General features: G+C 38.0%; 1 protein-coding gene across 4 annotated transcripts; it reads left to right on the top strand.

The window, feature by feature from the left end:
- Nucleotides 1-88: 88 nt before the first annotated feature.
- On the top strand, nt 89-17,728 carry C4H5orf24 (chromosome 4 C5orf24 homolog). Of its 4 annotated transcripts, none has more exons than XM_075209858.1 (4): nt 89-330; nt 11,304-11,472; nt 14,499-15,076; nt 16,981-17,728. In XM_075209858.1, the coding sequence occupies exons 2-3, from the start codon at nt 11,440-11,442 to the stop codon at nt 15,060-15,062; spliced, it is 597 nt and encodes a 198-aa protein (XP_075065959.1). In that variant the 5' UTR covers nt 89-330; nt 11,304-11,439; the 3' UTR covers nt 15,063-15,076; nt 16,981-17,728. The 4 variants fall into 4 exon arrangements, with proteins under 4 accessions (XP_075065959.1, XP_075065960.1, XP_075065957.1 ...); XM_075209859.1 differs by having other exon boundaries at nt 11,304-11,538; nt 14,499-14,928; XM_075209856.1 differs by having other exon boundaries at nt 11,304-11,538.
- Nucleotides 17,729-21,381: the final 3,653 nt, after the last annotated feature.

Genomic DNA, 21,381 nt, shown 5'->3' with positions numbered 1-21,381 from the left:
ACACACAGACAAGTCACAGTACCAAAGTAACCAGCAAGCAGCAACTAGCAGCCTCTTTCTACGAACATGGAGCCGGGCTCCGCCTTCTCTTACTTCCGGATACAGAGCGATCGCAAAATGGCCGCCGCGCCGAATCTCTGAGATTTCGGGGTTTTGACATCTTTACCGCCCCCTCCTTTTCTACATCCTCCCTTTCTCCTTCTCCTCCCTCTCCGACGGCCTGGAAGCCGAAGGTCCGGTCCACAAGACGGCCACCTCGGTACCGCCGTCCTGATAGACGAAGGCAAGAAGGAGCCGGGGAGCAGCTGTCAGTGTCACCAGGAGAGCAAGGTAAGGTAAGCTTGAGACTAGTGTCTCATTGTCCTTGTCCTAACTCCCAAGACAATAGAGCGCAGGAGGTCCTCTGTATGCGATCCACTGCTCAGGGTGCTGTAGCAGGGTGCTACTTCATATATTTATATATATATATATATATATATATATATATATATATATATATATATATATATATACACACACAGTGTGTAATTTAACGTTAGTAGCGTCAGATTATGATATGATGAATTCAAAAGTGCTGTTGTTTTGGGTTGCTATTGTATTCCTCTGTAATGTGCCTTTAAAGGTAGCTGTTGATTTGATTTTTAATCAACACTGGTCTTGTATGAGTTTGAGCCCTGTGATATATATGTAATATATATAATATATATATATATATATATATATATATATATATATAAAATCTATTTACACACTGTGTGTACGGGATCAATGTGTTTCTTGTGCTTGCACTTATTTCACATGAGAGATAACACTAGTGAACACAGATGTGAAAGGCTATGCAGATAGGTTTGGCTCAGGTGAGTGGACCAGTAATAACTACAGCTAATGTTTGTTTGTTTTTGGGGGGGGGGGGGGGGGGGTGTGGAAAGGCAACTTTGAAGTATCTATAAATTCTAATGAATAATTACTTCAAAGTTGTAGTTCTTGTGCATAATGTGACTTTAATGCTTTTGAGTTTTTACAGCTTTTTAAGTATGTTTTTGAAGTATTGTAGGAAATTATAAACTAAATGCAGAACTCCCAAACCGATGTTTGGGAGTTTGAGGACTGAGACAAGTTGGTTATTGGTACAATGGGATGTCACTTATTGTCACCACTGAGTGAGTTTCTTGTGTTTTTAGCTGTTGCAATTCATTAAAGTGGATGTGCACGTTTTGCTAATAATTAGGGTTAGTAGAAGCTAGGCTAGTGTTTGGCTAGGATTGGGAGGTGAGGAATATATATAGATATTTGCCGAGGAACGGTATGTACCTAAGAGGCCCAGTGTGAGGATCTGTTGTCTTTAAACACTTTTTGTGAATTATTAGGCTATTCTTATGTATGCTGGTAGTTGTATGTAAATATTGTGACTTTTTTGAAAGATAACCTTTATATTTCCGTAATACGTTATGATTAGGCTGCAGCCGTTTGCTATTTTAGATTATTTTTATCTTGGTTATATTATTTCCTTCCTCGGTGTCACTAGCTAATCTACCCTTTCTGAAATGTATTAATCTCTCCATATATATGCTATAATTTGTTTTTTTCCTATGTCTCTTCCTTTAAATCTACTTCTATAACATACTCAGTTTTATAAATGCAACATTAATTTGTGGAAAATATGTAACCTTTACTAAAGCCTACTCTGCTTTTTCTATATTTGTCATTGTATCTTGCATGTCATTTTCTTCTCCCAGAATAATTCATAATGTATAATATGTTATTACTTTGAATTGTAACATCTGCAGAGCCCATCTAATTAGACAACCTATAAACCAGTTGAATGCCCAGCAACATGTAGAACTGTACAAAGGAATGCAATTCGATGTTTAGATTAGAAAGGGCTTCTTGTGCTATAGTGGATAGTGCTATTGTATTGCCAACATGTTTATAAGACAAATCATTCTTAGTATGCAGTGTAATAACTCAATTAGCATCATTAAGTGTCAGGCTGCCTTAGTTTTACACATGGGCCTAGTATGCATGTGCAGCTTTAGACCGAATGTTTACCTTGCAAACCAGAAATGCATGCTGAACGTGAAGAGATGTTGACGTAATTTCTTTTGTTCTTTTTTCTTTTTCTTTTTTTTTTTATTGAGCAACAGTACAGAACATATATAAAATAAGATTGTAACAGTGGTGTAAATAGGAGTCAAGATATCCAAAAGCTATTTTTTTTTTTTTCATTTTGTAAGTGGCAGGTTGGGGGAAGGAGAGACAGGGAGGGCATAGAATCGAACACTCGTGAGGTGTTGATGTACACTAATATTCCCAGGCCAATAGGTGATGCACAGTCTCGGTAGAAGCGAATGTGTCGCCTATAGAGCATGCTAAAACTTGCTTTCAGAGTTGTAGTGCTGTAGCCTTGAGAGCCACGTTTTATCAACATTTTATTGTTTTACTCATCTTGGATGAGTTGATTCTACATATTACTTCTCTCAAGTACAAGCAAAATGCAGATCTAAATATGGAAAGATTAGAATATAATGTATCCTTTTATACAATAATAAATTACATCCTTTTTATTACCCACAATGATATCATATAATACAAATTATTCCATTCTAGATCCCTGTCAGGGGCGAACCTAGATTGTTTTGCTGGTGGTAGGACGACTCAGTGCCACGCCCCCTTTTTTGTTATCCGCAGATTAATTTCATGTGCCTGTCGGCAGAGTATGCTGCCTGGACGCTCTGACTGTGTTTACAATGAAATTTATTGCTGTTTGTACATTGTGTGATTTGTGGTTGTTTTCTGCTACCAAAATTGTACGGCGCTGTGGATTCTTTGTGGTGCCTTATAAATAAACTATATATATCCTTTTTTAAAAAGTGCCACCAAGGGGCCACACCGCCCTACAATTCTGGAAGAGGAAAACAACCTCAAATTAAACAATGACAGACAGACAGTTGGTGTGTTGTCATTGGGTCATAATGGTTTTCAAAAAAGTGTCATAGAAGCAGAGCTGGAATATTGAACAATAGAAGCCAAGAGATCAAAATACAAATACATAAAATTCAGTTTCATATAGTCAAACTGACTTCAAGAAAACATGACAATTATGCCAGGTAAAGGGATAGGGATTGGGAGGGAGGAGGGGAAAAAGGTATGGATGGGGAGGGGGGTGGGGGGGTTTCTCGTTGTCTAAATATATATAAATGGAGTGAAACAACATCATCATGAACATTAATTTATATAGCGCCAGCAAATTCCGTAGCGCTCTACAGTTGGGAACAAACAGTAATAAAACAATACTGGGTAATACATACAAACAGAGAGGGCCCTAGTAGCAAGCTTATAATCTATGGGACAATAGGCGTTTGATACACATGGGGAAGTGCTACATCATATTGCACATTGGTCCAGCTACAATGCAGAGGTAAAAAGTATTTAGTGGGTCATATGATTAGCCACACAGCAATGTTGGTCAGAGGGTTGTTGCGCTAGCTGTTTAGAGGGTGGTAATAGGGTAACCTAGGGAGATTAAGATGGTAATTGAGGAATATTATAAGCTTGTCTGAAGAGGTGGGTTTTCAGAGAAAACTTGAAGGTTTGAAGACTAGAGTCTTATTGCGCGAGGGAGGGAATTCACAAAGTGGGTGCAAAACGAAAAAACGAATGGGAGGATGTGATGAGTGGAAGAGAGGCGCAGATCTTGTGCAGAACCGAGGCGTCAATAGGGGTATTTTTTGAGACAAGTGAGGAGTTGGATGTTGGTGCAATTTTGTTGATGGCCTTGTATGTTAGTAGAAGAATTTTATATTGGATTTAAATTGGATTTGTTGAAAAACAGGAAACCAATGTAGAGACTGACAGAGTGGCTCAGCAGAGGAAGAACGGTTTGCAAGGAAAATCAATCTAGCCGTTAAGTGCAAAATAGATTGTAGGAGTTTGAGTCTGATTTTGGGTAGACCAATAAGGAGGGAATTGCAATAGTCTATGTGAGAGATGATGAGTGCATGAATAAAGGAAAATATTATATGGTCTGGGCCGTATGTCAAATTAAATGTCAGATCCAGAGGAGACGAGAGTAAAAACCTCTCTTTAAATCTGGGTGTTACTGAGTAGCCTTGGAAAAGGAGCCCCCTGCAGGTCATTTTTTCCATGCCTGCTGTCAACCAAATGTAGGCCTTAAAAGCAGAAACATGGGGGATGGGGCGGGAGTCACATTATTTATCGGACATAGCAATGAGGCACTTGGCTTCTCCAGGACGTGGGAAGCTAGTTTAGCAGAGTGTTTGTCCGCCTTTTGAAGTGGGTAGCAAAAGAGGAAAGTCCTGGGGTCTTTAACAACAGGGCAAGGCAAAAGCATGGCCAGAAGATCCCGAACTTTATTCCAAAGGGCTGATATTCTGGAGCAGACTATTATTATTATTATTATTATTATTATTATCGTAGATTTTTAAGGCGCTGCAGCACTGTACAGTAGGGAAAACAGGACATACATAAAATGGACATACAAGGTAGACAATATAAATGCAGACATGAAAACAGTATGAAGGAATTACATAAGGAATTAATTTGAAGGAATCACATAGGGAATTCAATTGATAACAAAGTCCACTGAAGTTGACTTTTATGCAGGGTTAATAGTCTTTTTTTTTCAAATATATCCCCTATCTATAGACTCTAGTAGAGTCTATAGATAGGACAGCTCTGGAGCCCTTGCCAGCTTTGGGGTGAGGGTGCAGCTGTAGTGAGCCCCCTGTATACGGATGTATCACCTTGTCACGTAATGGGATTTGGAAGAGGAGCAATAGGAGACGTCAGGTTTGTCTGTAGCAGAAGGTGCTGGCTACAGAGACGAATGGACTTGCTGTGCTCCTTCCCCTGCAGGACAGTTAAGTGATGTATTTAGACTTCTAGAGAGTGGATATAGCTAGCACTTATGGATAGAATAGAGGAGTTATGCTGCATCCTCTACCCTCAGCAGTGCTAGATGTGAACCAGCACACATCATATAGAGGCGGTAGAGGTCAGTCCCACACATTTCTTGGGGAAGAATGTTTGTGATTCTCCTCAGCCAGAATTTAAGTTCATATGAATGTGTGTAAGGACATAATAAAATTATGAAAACAATATGGTTTCAGTTCTGATTTAATGTTCTACTGTTTAAAGTGGATTTGGCATTACCACAACCAGGAAAACTGGTGTCGTTTACTAGCTTAGACTAAGGAATTGAATACTTGACTATGTGTCTAAAAACAGAAAAGGGATTTTTGCTACTACCCATTCATTCCTACTATTAACAACACAGTGACTGGATCAGTCTGTATCATATACTTAGGATGTCTATTGATCCATTCCTATATACAAAGCTTGCGGGAAGGAAGGTAATCTAGATTTAAAGACAGCATTAAACAAAAAGGCAATAGGCTAAATGACATTCATTCTGTGTCACATTCACAATTGCACCATGTCATTGCAGAATATTGATTTATTTTTATATGAGCTAGATTACTATTTCAAATGATTTTGAATATAATGAGGTCCAAAGAGACCTAGATGATTCTTCCCCCACATTCAACTAAGACTTTACTGCCATGACAATCCCAGCAGGCTTCCTGGTGTCCTCAGTGTTGAAGCTTCTCCATTAGAGAACACTAGATTCTACTAATTTGGTGCCAGGGAACCAAATCATTCAGTTTATGGACACATGGCTGGAAACAGAAGCTTCTGCCATTCTTCCCCACAATGTATAATCGTATTGCTGAATATAATTACGGGAAAATTTTTGCAATGTCCCAGGCCTGAACATTGGGGGATATATTGAAAAACGCATTGTGCAGTTTCTTGTTGGTGTCTATGAGATATTTAATTTTACTGTGGAAGATCAAACCATCCTAATAATTTAAGATATGTAGAGAAATAAGGCTTGTAGTAGTATGCACTCTTATATGAACAATTTGGATGGTTTGTGCTCTATTCCTGACTCCAGTCAAGCTCCCTCCAGTCTGCTAGGTCTCTTTCCTCATTGTATACATAGTGGTGATATATATGTGTGTGTGTGTGTGTGTGTGTGTGTGTGTTTTCCTGATTAGTCACTTGAATGCTTTGGAATTTTGTGCCTATTTGATGTTTTCCAAATATGGATCTGCATCTGCTTTTACTGATATTTTCATTTTTCCCCTTCTCTGAAATTCTCATAAACTTATATCGGGGGGAGAGTGAAACATGCAGCACTGCACTTACAGCAATAAAAGAGAAGGCAACTGGAAAAGAAAACGTTCCTCAGCACTTGAGAGAGGAAATAAGCACATAAAAATCAAAGTTGAAGGTGTAATGTTCCCCCAAAATAATTTCTGAGAAACCCACAGGAAATCAGAACACTTGTAAAAATATGGAGTGCTCTGTAAACCAACTTCTTCTATGGATTTTTATTATGCAGTTTAAATCTTTTCACAAAAAGTGTGTTTTGGTAAAATAAAAAAAATAGATTTTTTTTTCCCCCCTCTTACTGTCATTGTAATGTAAATGCATGTAAATTGAGGGTGGGTGAGCTTTAGGTTAATGATCAGGGGGGACACATATTTTGACAGACTGACTCATACAACTAACTGTTGGCAGGGTAAACGGCAAGTAACATAATCAGAAAGATATTTACTTCCTGAAGATCTGCACCAAGACAAGAGGATTGAAGAACTATATTTAAATAGAAGATCCAGTCTTGCGCAATCCAGCATCTTCTTCCAGACAGTGTTATCCAATCCTGTTGAATACACTAATCAAGTGAACTTTCTGTCCAATTAGATGAGACCTGATATACACTGACTTAACTATGTATAGGGAGAGATGGATGGAAGGCCTTGTTTGAAAGCCTTTACAAGCCCTTACATTGTCTAGGTTAAAGACCATCTTAAAGCGTACCTGTCGTCTCCACATAGTGAAGGCAACAATGATAAATTCACTAGTAAACCAGTGCCTCAGTGATGTTGCTGCTTTCCTATAAGTAACGGCTACACACTGGTTCAGCCCTCAAGATAGATTCCACCACTGCATGTAAGTTACAAGTCCACCATAATTCTTGCTGGAGCTTTATTTCAATTACACCAACTTTTTAGCAGTTTCTTTACTCAATCGTTGCAGCACTTCTATTCTCTTATGGCTTGTGACATTATTTTTTGTATGCCTTTTTTTAACTATTACATTTGAAGAAACTATACATATCTATAAATGTGTACCACAGCTCTTAACTTGTGTTTGTAACACACCATGATATTGCCATTTGGCTCTCTATTTTGTGTTTTTTCTTTTAAATGACATAATTATTAATGCATGTATTGAATAGCTGCCAACATATGAATGCAGTTTCCATTGACTACAGCATGCATTAGTGTACATTGTATGCACGTCAGCTGAGGGCACAACATGATCAGCAGACATGAATGTAAATAATAATTTTGTTTTGTAAATGCATTCATGTAAACCTGCATAAGTATGGATGTTGATAATGCATAAATAGTCACAATCTTACAATTAGTCAATATTAACAAAGAAAAAGGAGTTACCTTAAGATATATCTGAAACTCTTGTTATTCCTGAAAATTGTGACCACAAATTAAATATATCTACAAAAAGAGTATAATGTGTTTCCCGCAGTGATTTGTATATTTTTTACTCTACTAGAATCGAAATGATTAATAGTTATGTCCCTGAACTGGGCAAACAACATCCAGATCAAGAGGCCAGATCCAAAATATTAAGAGCCGGGTTAGAACTTGCCAGGGATAGTTGTCTGTGAGTCACTTGGGATAAATTGCTAGCTTCTCTAGCTGAGCAGGCAGTGGTAAGTGACAGACTCCTAGACTTGCTTTGTTGCATTGTGAACTGGTGGGTTCATGAGCTTAGCTGACTTGTATTGTTTTTTCACTCTACCTCAGTATCCTAAAGGGATCGGATAGACAGATTAAGAGGTAGTTAAAGCCGCCTGGAATGGAATAGGCAAGTAATCCTCTATTAGACATTACTTTAACAGAGTTGCTTAGGAATGTTGAGTTATCACTCAACAATGTATGTTTTTAATTCTTCTTTTATTTGTGGAAAAAGTCAAACTTGGGACTTAGTGGTCTTTTAAATTAAATAGATTACAGGTGATATTTTTTTGTACTGTCTGTCTTGTGGAGATGGGCGCTTCTACCGGCCTCTCCCAAACCAGCCTTGTACATCACTGGAATCACTTGTCTAGAGAACCCACAATGAACTCTACCCACTGTGCTTTCTGGTATGAGGCATCTCCACGGGATCAATACCTGGTACTAGGAATCCAACGCACTGGCTTGACGTCTCCCAATTGCATGGCCGGAGCACTCTAGTCACTGCTTTCATAGCAGCCAGTGCATTAAATTCCTTGTCTGCTGCAGCTTTAATATACAAAATATACAACATTCTGCAAAATTGTATTCCATGATTAGAAAATGAAAATCTTAATCCTGTTTAAACATGTTGAAGAATGTTTAAATGGCTGAGTATCAGATGTACAGTGTTGAATGATTACTAGGGTGAATATGGTACAGGTATGCTGGTATTGCAGCATTTGCAGTCTTATTACATTCATATAGCAAGTGCTTTGCTGGCACATTAATATTTCATAGGACTGGCTCCCATTTTAGTACAGTCTGGACAACGGAGAAACAGCAAGTCGCTTCAGCAGCCATTAGCTTTAATCTATTTAACTACTGTTCTTCGATAAGCTGTTCTCTACAATTTGGGTAGGTGTCTAGAAGCTGAACATTTCATAAATGATTGAGCAGGCTGCATACCAAACTCCTGAGATTTGTACATTTCTATCCTGAAGTTTTCCATATTTTGGGATCAGCAGCAGAATATATGCAGTTTAATACAATTTTTTCGTTCTCTCCAATGCTGTTGCTTATTACACACTAAATACTGCTAATTCCAACTTGTGCTGTTCCATCTAAACATTGTTCTGGTCACCTTTATTTTGTGGAGTTTGTTATTTTGATGATAAAAACATATTTTAAATATAATTGATTATTTTACACTCATTAAGAAATGTAATTTAATGTTTTATAATGATAAAGAGAGCAATATGAACAATGTACAAAGGGCTGATGTAGGGAAGTGTCTAAAATGCTTATCTTTACATAACCACAGTGAAATGACCATATATACGGACACCTGTGAAGGCTTCGTCACAGATGGTGGGGTGGAAGGAAGTGAAGATGTTAGTACAACTGCTGGCCGACTTACTTTGCCGGACTGCTTTAAAATTTTGCTATATATAGATATAGATAGACCTGTCCGGATATGATGGAGCTACAAATTGTATGGTTAGATGTGTTCATCTTCTGTCTCATCTACCAGCTATCAAATTTAACACCTGCTAGCTCTTTATCAGATGTAGATCGGGATCTGCAGTCTTTTTATGCCCACACTGCATTTAGTGGGCAGTTCATTCTCAGATGGACACATTACAGCATGGGTACCTCTTTAGTTATTTCTCAGTAACTGTCCCCATGTTACCAGTATTCTCAATCCATGTGCTGGCTCCATACCATAAAAATGATAAACAGTTTAATTTTGCCAATTTTGAAAAAGCACAAATGCCTAAAAATATGAATTGAATTATACTGTAGAGTCCTATGCTTGGCACACACAGCTTATCAGTCTTAACATTCTAGTAAAACAATTGCTGCTGTCAGATACTATTATTATTTTGTACAATCTGGCATCAGCAAATGCTGCTTTATTTTTTGGGGTGGTTTTTGCTTTTTATTTTTTTAAGTTCAGTGACACTTCCTTGCACACACTTGGGAAGTGGCCACCACCACATTCTAAATATAGGATAAGCTCTGTTTACCCATAGAGGAAAAAAAGGCATTTTTAGTTTCAGAAGCAAAATGTCTGTATTCGGAACACAGGAACAGGATTCAATGAATTGATGTTTATTCTGATCTAAGCTCTCATGCTGCATATAAGAATTAGTAAGAAAATGGCACAGCAAAAATGAGCAAACGGCATTCAATAAAAAGAAAAAGAGAAAACGTTTATTGGTCATTTACACTGCAAGGGCCACATGGGCAGCCCTCTAACCTCTGTTATAAGTTAGAACAGTACATTTAATCAAAGACACCTATCTGTAATAGCATATCCACAAGCTATATAACAAACAAATCTGACAATAAAGCCACAGGTGATGGCTCAGAGGGCCGCATGCGGCCCATCACTGTTTTCAGCATAAACAGAACATGAGCTTTTGGAGATGTATGAGGAAAGGAGTTAAACACTGCATTAGAACATTGTGATGTTCGGATGTGCATTGTAGGGTAGATCTCTCTGTGTGCACCTCCTCTGCGCTCTTGGATCCTCCAGCACCGAAAGAGTGACCCAATAGAATGTGCCCGCTAAATATAGGGAAGATATGTCCCAATCTCCACTCTGAACCACATTCGCTCCTCTTGTTTTAGCTCTTCCATCTTCCACTTAGGGGCATATTCAATTGTTGGCGGAAACGCCAAAAATCTTGCGCCCCGCGCACTATTACCGTTATTGCGGTAATAGTGCGCGTAAATACCGTTATTACGGTAGTTTTCTCGCTGGATTTCAGCTCGCAGCTCCCTGAGCCGCGAGCTCAAATCTAGCTTACTATTACCGTAATAACGGTAATAGTTTTAACGCCGCGGGGGTTCAGAACAATTGAATATGCCTCTTAGAATGTAACCTTTCTAATAAGCAGGGTCCTTCATACCCTTTGTTTTCAGGTCTGCATTTATTTTGTCTATCTTATATGTCCCTGTTTTATGTATGTCCTGTTTTCCCTACTGTACGGCGCTGCAGGGCACTGCGGCACCTTACAAATCTACGATAATATGTATGAGAAAAGAGAGCATTGTGTTAGGAGCTGAAGATATACAAAAATCAGCATCTACTTTTTAAGTATAAAAAATAATTTATGGAGAAATGAGTGAATAGACCCTGAATAAGACATATTCAACAACCTGTTGGCACGAATAAATCACTTTTTTAATATTGTACGTTGGAAAGTGAGCATTTTCACCTACAGTCAGTGAGGATTATAGCTTTACAGTTGAGTGACATATGTTTAATTTTCAACTGTAATTGAATGCATTTTATGCATGGTGCCTATCATTGTTTTCAGTGTTAACACAACATGTTTATAGCTGTTTTTTGAACATTTATAAAGATGTCTATTTAAAAAAAAATACTTTTAAATTACATAATCTAAAAAGTGTTATGCAAGCATCTAACTTGTTTCGTGTTTTTTCTTATTGTTCTTTGTTCAGGTTGAAGGACTTCAAGTTTGTTGCTAAAAGGGTAGCTGCCCTTATGCATTTATGTGGCCATCTGAAGACTGCGCCTTGTTACAAGATATAGCTGTGTGCCATAGTGTGAATTTCTTCTAGTCCCTCCAACACTGCCATGTTCAGACGTCAGGACCTGCCTGGAATGCATGTACGTGAATCATTTACCCACACCGGTCTTTCCGATCCGTTTGTTCTGGATGCGCAAAATATCAAGGCAGGTTACCAATGGGAGAATGCAAGCAATTTTGTTTAATTAAAAGTCTAATCTTTGTCCTACACTATCATTGATTTAAAAAGTTCCATCAAAACTAACAAAATTCAATTAAATCATTTGCTTATAGCTTTTAAAATAGTTTAACCTCTTAGTGCAATATTATGTATTTGCATGTCCTGCTGTGTGGTGCCTACATGCATCAAGTGGTACAGTTAAGTCCTGAATTTGAGGCCAGTAATCATAAGAAGTCATTAGATCGCTCCTGCACAGCGTTGAATCTAGAAGGCTTTGCTTGAACAGCTATTTCTCCCCTCTCTTTCGGGAAACCTTGATCACAACATCACTGGAGCATTTACGTGATCCTGTGTGTGTCTCCTGAGACCCAGGGAAGGCTCTCTACACCCTCCCCCTGCTTTTAAAACATATGTAAACATTAGCTGAGGTGTCACTGATATCTAAAGCATACTTCCCAACTCTCCCGGAATGTCCGGGAGATTCCCGAAATTCGGGTAGGTCTCCCGGGAGAGTAGGTAAGTATCCCACATACGGCAACTTGCTCGTCAAAATGACGCGACTCGCGGTGATTTGCATTGTTTTGGCTCCGCCCCCACGACAAAATAATGGTTTGTCGCAGGGGCGGGGCCAAAATGACGCAATTTGCCGAGCCCCTCCCGCCCTCCAACCCAGCCACCCTGCCTGGGATCTCCTGGAATCAACTTTTAGGTTGGCAAGTATGATCTAAAGTAATGTTTTTGCATATAAACACAGTCTATAAAAAAAACTTAAAAGAAAAAGTGGAAATAAGGCAAACGAGAAACACACACAATGCAATTTGTATATTATTTTATTGTAACACTCATTAACACAATCTGCAAAAAATGTGATTTAGAGTTGGGTGTACATTTTACAGCAGAACAACCTATGTTGCACTGCAAGGGAGGCAAATGATTTTTTGATTTTGTACACTGGGTATATATGGTTTGCAGACACATGTTTACTAGCATTTTAGGACCTAGACGACCCCAACTCTTAAATCACGTTGTGCATTTTATATTTTCCCCCTGCTGCACAAAATGGTTTTTCCGGGTGTAAATTTTGCACTCTGTAACTGGATTTGCTCAGGACGTATTTATCCTAAATTATAACATTTGTTTCTGTAGAGTACGTAATATGTTGAAAGCGAAGTATAGAGAAAATGTGAAAATCAGTCTGGACATAGGGCCTGATTCATTAAGAAAAGTTAAGCAAACAATTGAGCAAGTTTTCTGGACAAAACCATGTTGCAATTCAAGGGGTGCAAATGAGTTTACTATTTTGCACATAAGGAAAATACTGTCTGTTTTTTCATGTAGCACACAAATACTTGATAGGTTATTTCTACACTGAAATTTAAAGTTGATCTAGGACATGCCCTCCCCCAACTATAAATCTGCCATCTCATTTTAAATTTACCTCCCCCTCCAATGCAACAAGGTTTTGCCTTACTTGCTTACTTTTGCTTAATGAATCAGGCCCATAGTCATAAAGATTTTAAAAGCAATGTCATTTGGCTTCTCAGTTAGGTTCTTTGCAAATGAAATGTCTTTATCTCACCTAATGGATATATTACACTGCTGTGTAGATTGACATATTTCCCTAGGCAAACAAACATGGTTTTCTGAAGTTTTGAAACACTGTAGTGACAAATGAAAATCTGTACTTCAGAGTGTTTTAGCAAGTGTAGCATGCTTCTTACCCATTACACAAGAAGCTGTTCTACGTGCTTAGCTGTGAAAATGCCGCATACTACACTTTCACTGCTAATACACTCTAAAGTTCTTTCCAAGTCGTAAAAGTCAGATAACTTCATTTTCGTGTTTGAACACCATGAACATCAGTGGGTGCAGCCATATTGTTTGCCTATTCACTATAATTTGAATTATACACAGTTTACTGAAGTTAAACTTTGCCTAGTTCCTTAATTATAATGTAAACAAAAATATAGACTTATTACCTAGTTGGTTTTACTTAGCAAGAACAATGCAATGCATTATTTTTGAACAGAAACATTTTCTGTTGTATATGGAATGCTGTGTAAGTGTGGCTAGAGCCACGTGTACCACGTGGTAACTAGTGACATCATCACCAGGGTTCCCCGTGTTAGCCTTTGCTTAGGTCTCCCAATAGCACCCCTAGTGGTAAAGCATGTTTTCATCTTCGAACATTAGCTTTGTTACTGACATGTAAGCTTATGTCATAGAATTTTGTAACACATGCTGTTTGTTATATGTCAGTTTTGTAACTTTCCTCTTATACAGGTACTGGATAATGTAAAACATCATAAAACAGACCTACAAGCATACACTTTATTATGGTCTTCATAACTACAACGTTGAACTTCTGATAATCTGCGCACACTTGGTGTGTGTGTGTGTGTGTGTGTGTGTATATGTTTATATATATATATATGTGTGTGTGTATATGTATATATATATATATATATATATATATATATATATATATATATATATATATTATATTATATTCCTGTGCACTCAACACTTGGTAAAAGTTGGAAATTCAGTTTTGAGTAGATGGTAATGGTGAAAAAACTGTTTACATGAAAGGGGTGACTGATAAACTAATGCTTTTTATTTAAAAAGGGACACTATTTAAGGGATGTTTTTGATGTTCAGGTGCTCTCTGCCAGAACAAGAATGTCCTGATTGAGGTTTGTTTTGTGTATCTATGTGGGTTGCTGTATTTCCTACAGTGATATCACCTTGGCCAATTAGAATCATTTTCTATTTACTGTAACTACTAAACATTGGAGTTAAGGGAGCTATTTGTATAAAGTATACCTTTTTTCCAAGAATATAGTTTGTCTAAAATACAATGAATGACAAGGTCACATGATGCATGAGATAATGGGTGGTATGATAAACTGTGTGAGCACTTATACTTTGCTTTACTCTTTTTAGAAAATGATGCGTCCAGTTGCCAGCAACAACGTGGCTTTCTGTGGAAGTGGCAAATCTTCCTGTCTTGGCCAAGAAAGCATGAGAAGTGTGGAGCAGTTTGGCTTGTATGCCACTCAGCAGAATAAATACAGCCATTCTGTCAGCCACAAGACCATCTCCTGCCAGACACAAGAAACCATAAATGAGGCACACTTGCAGACCACAGCCGCCAGGGATGCGGACACAAAAAGTGATTTAAAGAAAAAGAAGACGCTAGGTAGATCGGGCAAACGTGGGAGGCCATCTGGGACCACCAAGTTGGCAGGTTACAGAACCAGCACTGGCAGACCATTGGGGACCACCAAAGCTGCTGGCTTTAAGACAAGTCCTGGGAGACCATTGGGCACAACCAAAGCTGCCGGATACAAAGTCAGCCCAGGGAGACCTCCAGGTAGCATAAAAGCTCTATCACGGCTTGCAAATCTAGGTTACACAAGTAACAATGCAGCTTTTCCTTACCCCACAGCACTTAGCAGAGGACTCCATTCTGTTGTGGATACCAACATCAAACATCCCGTTGAGTAGAAGTCACAATTTATGTATGTATGTATATTTAAATATGAGAAAATATTAGATGTTTGTATTATCACATTGTTGTTTTTAAAATTATTTAGGCTAGGTATTCTGTTCATAATTCAGCCACATGCACACTTTCACAAGAAGCCAGTGAGCACTTTAGCATATCCGGTTTGTTGGTCTGGGCCCAGATGGCATACGTACTCATCATTGTTTTATATTCTTTTCTTTTATTACATGTCCTTGTGCTGGCTTGTATATCTTATCTTGTGGGAAAGGGAGTTTGCTTTTTTAAACTTTGTATGTAGTGTTAGTTTAGAAAGGGATTCTCTTTGTTGCAGCTTATATTTTTGTGATGTTTTTACATTTACCTTATGACATAAAGCTGCCATAAAATAATACTAAAATAATTAAAGAGCTGAAAGAATACCAAATATAAAAAATTAATTGTCTACGTCAATGTACGTTACTATACCACGTAGGGGGGTATTCAATTGTTAGCGTTAATGGGAAAAAACGAGCGCTCAAAAAATATTACCGTTTATACTGTAATATTGCGCGAGAAAAGCGTTAATACGGTAGTTTACTCGCGGAATTTCAGCTCGCCGCTCAGGGAGCGGCGAGCTGAAATTCCGCGAGTAATTACCGTATTAACGCTAAGATTTTTTGAGCGCTTGTTTTTTCCCGTTAACGCTAACAATTGAATACCCCCCGTAATGTAGCTAAAATACAAACTTATAGACATGTAAATAGACGTAATTCTATCATTTCTAAACACACACAAAAGAAATAAAAAGGGGGTCATGGGTAGTGTAAATAGATTAAAATCCAATTATGTATTGTAAATACTTACATTTAAAAATACTGTTTTACAAGTGTGTGTGTTTTTGTCCAAAGTAAACTGTGTGTGTGTGAGAACGGTTTAATTTAGCTTGTATGCATTAGAACTACGCTTTCAACCTTTTGGTACATTATGATTCTTACATCCTTCTGTGGGACATAATGTCATTGAATTGCTATGGCATGATGGGAGCAAGGGATGTGTGGAAATATTTTATCCAGAATGAATTTCTCCCTTAAAGTTTCCCCAAATGTGTCTCGCTGTGTTTACTGTGCATTCAACACCGCTCCTGCAGAATGGATGCACCTGTGCATGGAAGTCAGCTCCCATGTTTCTGAGCCCTAGCAAACAGACAATAATGACGTGTCCCTTTTAATGACAGGAGAGTTCCACAATGTTTTTCAATGTAGATGGTGCCATGTTGTTGGGAGCAAAAACATTCCATGGTAGAGGAAATGTGAAGTTCAGGTTTAAAGAAGATGGGCCAACAAATAGCTGATGGTAGCGTACATGTACACTAATGTGGTATTCTAACTAGAGAAGTTGGTTACAGAAGTCATATGACGGCATCTAGTGAGCAGGAAGATAACGAATACATGAGATTCCCTGACCAAAGTAGTTATTAGTGACACCTAATAATAATAGCAATGTTTTCCATTAACTACTGAGCTTCAGAGCACCACGTATTTCTGACTGGAAAAGTGTAGTTTTATTAAACGCCCACGTGTCACCAGACTTAAACTATGTGGTTTTACAATTCATGCCAAAGGATGTCCATAGCCTGCTTGGTCAGCGTAACACACATTGCTGGCTTTTACTGACTTCCAACCAGTCAATATTACCCTCCAATAATATGAAAGAAATGTAAATACATTCAAAACACAACGCTATGCAGGGATGATTCTAGGTGGGCATTTCACAGTGTTGTTTGACTGGGATTGCTTCCTGAGGCCTCTTTCAGAAAAGATCCTAAATAATTGGGTTACTGTGTCCTCTTGTATGAGGAGACGTTCGGTTGGTGTTTTGATTAAAAGGAAACCTTGCTGGATTAAGAACGGATATCCTGTTTCATACTTTTCTTATTAGGAAAAAAGCAGCAAGCCTTCATGTGTTCCAGCGATGCATAGGACAAAATGGTGAGGACTTAAAGTAAGAGGTGTTCATGTGCACATTATGGACTTTTCACGTCACATGCAACTAGGAGAATGTCCCTTACCAACCTCACATGCAGCTCATGCTAACCAGTCATAATACTCAACTGGATGTCTACTTTGTGGTGTCACCTTCTGGCAGCTGAATGGAATCAAAGCATTGCAATATCTTGTTGATTTGAAAATATTCTTTCCACTAAAAGGAAGTCTATAGTCATTTTACAACTTTTAATTGTGGTTTCATTTTTTTGTAATACAACACATTTGATTGTGTTTTGTAAAATTACACCTGAAAAGTACTATTGACCTAATGTGAAACTATGAAATATAATACAATGGGGGGGAGGGGAAGACAAGAGGGTGTGTTTGGAATGGTTTTAGAACAATGAACATGTGCATTCTTCTGTGAACCCTGCTGGTTAAATATCATTTTATCGTTATGTTGTATTTTACAATGAAATATAAAAAAAAAATTTAGTCACGAGCAAGACCAGGCCAATTTGCAAAGTTTGGCCATCCGTCAGTTTTGGCTTCATTCCTGTGAACACAGTACACGTTACACAAGTGGAAATATATATATTTTTTCAGGGCAAGTTCGGCTTTTCATTCCTATTCAATTTATCTAAATTTTACATGTGGTCTTAAGTTATGATGTCATAAATAAATAAAATGGAAAAACTGTATTTTCTCTTTTTTATTTCTTTTTTCTGCTCACAAAGAAAATCAAGTGGATTGAAACGTTTGATCAAGTTGGATAAAATTATACCATATGTGTAGCTCCCACAAACCATATCGCCAGCAATAGTGCTTGGTGAAATCCAACCTTAAATTACAATTTCTAAGTCGTGTCCATGCCTCATAGACCCTTATATTATCTGAAAGACCACTCTAGAAATAAAAAAAGTGACATTATTATTTTCATTATTCACACAGTTGCCGAAATTGATGGAAAAAGCTTTAAGATACTCTTGTTTCTAGTTCAATATCTTGCATAAACCATATATACTAATCTGAGAACCTGGGAAGTGTAAAATTACAGATTATGTCAGGTGCATGAATACAATATTTGTTTTGATGTTCATTTGTGTGTTCTTGGCCAAGGTTAAAATTGAGCAAAAATGTGTTCTTATGAAAAATGCATTTGGTCAAGTGGGGGAGGGTAGTGTTGGCAGGTAGGTGGTCATTCTTGTTGTAAGCAGTAGAGCGAATTCAGATTCTTAGAGGTGTGAGGAGGGCATGGGTGGCGGGTAAGGGGCATTTGTTGGTTGAGGCATAAGACACTTGGAATGTTAGTCACTGAGTGGCTGATGCAGAATAAATACAATCCAGGTGATTATAATCACTCTTCTGCATTTAGATGGGGGTGGGAGGGGGGGGGGGTCATCTGTACTTCTTTACTTTTTATTATCTATGTTCTTAAAGAAGAGCTCTAATATTTTTTAAGAATGAAACCCTCCTCTGACAGAACAATTCCTGAGGTGCTCCCCCTAGGTGGTAATTGTATATTCTCAGTCCCATTTCCAGGGAGAACTTTAAATGAACTCATCACATATTGAAGTGTAGAACACTTATTGGGTGGCTACTGCTGGGGTGAGTAGTACCTCAGTAACTGCAGGTATATTTGTTGTTTGTTTATTTTTTATTCCTCCCTACCAACCTTGTGAGGGTTTTCTTCTCTTGGTTTAACTTGTAATTAACCGTTTAACAAGTCACTTCCTATAGCGCCTTTGTTCTTTAAAACATAGTGGTCCTGATGCTGAGTTGACTGTAAGCCTGTTTGCACAGTATAGATTATTAAAATTTGCACTGAACATGCCCACAAAGAGTTACACATAGTTACGCTTGCGTCTATTTATGACTGGAGGGGGAGGACAGGGGGGATAGGTGGTCAAAAGTAGGACAAGTACATTAAAAAGCGTGTTCACGCAAGTGCAGCTGAGACAGACCAGAATGGAAGCACCTATATACGCCTGTCAGGAGTCCTATCTTTTGCACCTGCTAAAGGGCCGTTGCAAATACACACTGATGATGATGACTGCCACCAACACTAACTAGCTGTTTGATTGGCTTATTGCAAGCTTACCTCTGACGCTAATAGGTGCTCTCTGCATTGATTGTACATATATTTGAGAATTCTGCGTATTTTCTAAATAATTTTTTGCTACTTCCATTCGTGCGCGAGGCGTTTTATATCAAGCCTAATTGCGAATAACAAATGTTAACAAACTTTTCTTGTGCTTATGACCTGGTTGTGTGGCTGTTTGCATGTATACCTGGCATATATACTACAGATGCAGAGCTAGACACATTTTGAGATGCCTATGACTTAGCAAATGGGCGTAAATATACTATTTCTATAGATCGCTTTTCTTGACGTAAATTGTGCCCACTTTGCAATCAACTCAGCATGAGGCCCAGTGTGTAATGTACTTCTGGTGTATGCAAGAATATTGAATTGGAGGGAAATAGTTAAAAATCAAATGCATATATTTGGCAATGAATGTCTAGAAAAATATTAAATATACACAGGACATGATCAAAGTCAACATTGTGTAACTCGGAAAAGTGTTGAGTGTTTGGTTTTTGTTCAACTAAATTTAACGGTTCCTATGAAGTGGCTCTTTTTATGTTTGGCCTAGTCAAATATGCTTTCTAACACAAGATGCTTTCAACTGTCCTATATCTGTCACATTATTAAGATGCCGTCATCCTCAGCCTTGAAGAACATTTACGGGAAGTGCAATGGTAAACCAAGAAACACATTCAAATGATACAAGATGCCATGTGGTGCTATATGGTTGTAGATGAGGCAGTGCTGGTCTGGGCCTAATAGATTGGTCTAAACACAGAACTCTCTGGATCTTGCTGAGGTTACATGGAAATTAAAAACCTAAGCCTTGCAAGGGCCATTTTGCTTGTGGAAATATTTACTTTACTCCCTCTGCAATTAAGTAAAAAAAAATAAAAAATACTGCTTAACATTTATTTTCTTTTATATTACTGTATCATCCATGTTTTAAAATGTACAATCTGTGAATGTTGTAGCAATCTGTATAGATACTCTATCTTACAAACTATATAAATATATGTATAATAGCTTAAAATGCACATTCACAGATGAAAACCTATGAGCACATTACCCATAAATGGTACATTTTACACAGTACTGAAACTTTGAATTGTGTGTCATCATTACTTATGCTCTCATGTTGTGAAATTGTGTGAGTTGTAAATCAGGTATGTATATGTATATTGCAAAAAAAATATCTTTACACTTCAGGAATATTTCTTTTATTGGCCACATAGGTGATTTGTTTATTTTCCTGTGATTTTAATTTTGTTGCAGCACATTTGTTTTTATATAGAATATTTTTATTTGGAATATACACTTTTTTTTTTTTCCATTTTTAACCCAACCGTCATTAAAACATTCCCAAATATGGCTATTGTGTATCGGTGTTTTGTTTTTGTTTTGTTTTTTGTTTGAAAATAAAGTAGCATTACTCTTGTTGGTAAGATACTGCTAACTAGACTGAGTGGTCTCCTCTGAGGATATAGTGATCAGTCACAGTGGTGTGTGTATTCCACCTCTTACCAGTTGTCCAAGCTACACTGGCCGTATGTTGCCTCCCAAAAGGCATTTTCTAACAAAGGTGACTCCTCATTTACGCCCTTTTACATTCCCTCTTCCACTCTGTATCACTGTGTTTTTCAGACCTATATTTACAGTATTGGGCAGAGTTTTCTTGCACTGGGATATATTGTTCTGCTGTGCTATTTATTATTGTGTATAGTTATGCCCAGACAGCAGTATTGTGTTCCATCCCGGTGTAAGATGAATAGACAACCCTGATTATAAATATATGGGTAAAGTAATGAAGCTATAAACAAATATATATTTAGTAAATGTAGCAGGAAGGCATGTAGAAGCCAATACAGTGGCATGAAAGCAGGAGCACACTTTAGACCTTTGATGGGTAACGTTTCGTTCGTCGAGGGCCAATCTTTACAAGGGCCACACAGAGGAAGGAGGGAGTGCACACTGCGCTCTTTTCTCCTCTTTTATGGAGTGATCTCACTGCACTGTGCAGAGGAGGTCACGTGACAAGAAAGTTGACTGTCGCGGTTCGGGGCAGCCATCTGGGGTGTTGTGGGTGAAAGCTCAGCGGGCCACCACTTCTTTAGACACTAAAGACATACTACTCACAAACATTTGTATAGTAGACTCTAATTTTGCTACATAATACCTGAAATAAACATGCTCTAAGTCCACGTTGTGATTGCGTTGTGAATGTCTACCTATCGTAACAAGGTGACACTATTCAGATGAGTTCCT

This window comes from Mixophyes fleayi, chromosome 4, assembly GCF_038048845.1.
Source record: "Mixophyes fleayi isolate aMixFle1 chromosome 4, aMixFle1.hap1, whole genome shotgun sequence".
In the NCBI taxonomy this organism is placed as follows: domain Eukaryota; kingdom Metazoa; phylum Chordata; class Amphibia; order Anura; family Limnodynastidae; genus Mixophyes; species Mixophyes fleayi.
Note: the sequence above shows the minus strand (reverse complement) of the source record. Positions and strands in the feature narration are given on the sequence as shown.

What these genes read in the sequence shown, in the direction of transcription:
- C4H5orf24 (XM_075209856.1), top strand. Translation starts at nt 11,440, where the DNA reads ATGTTCAGACGTCAGGACCTGCCTGGAATGCATGTACGTGAATCATTT. An exon ending in TGGATGCGCAAAATATCAAG is followed by an intron (nt 11,539 to 14,498) that starts GCAGGTTACCAA and finishes TACTCTTTTTAG; the next exon opens with AAAATGATGCGTCCAGTTGC.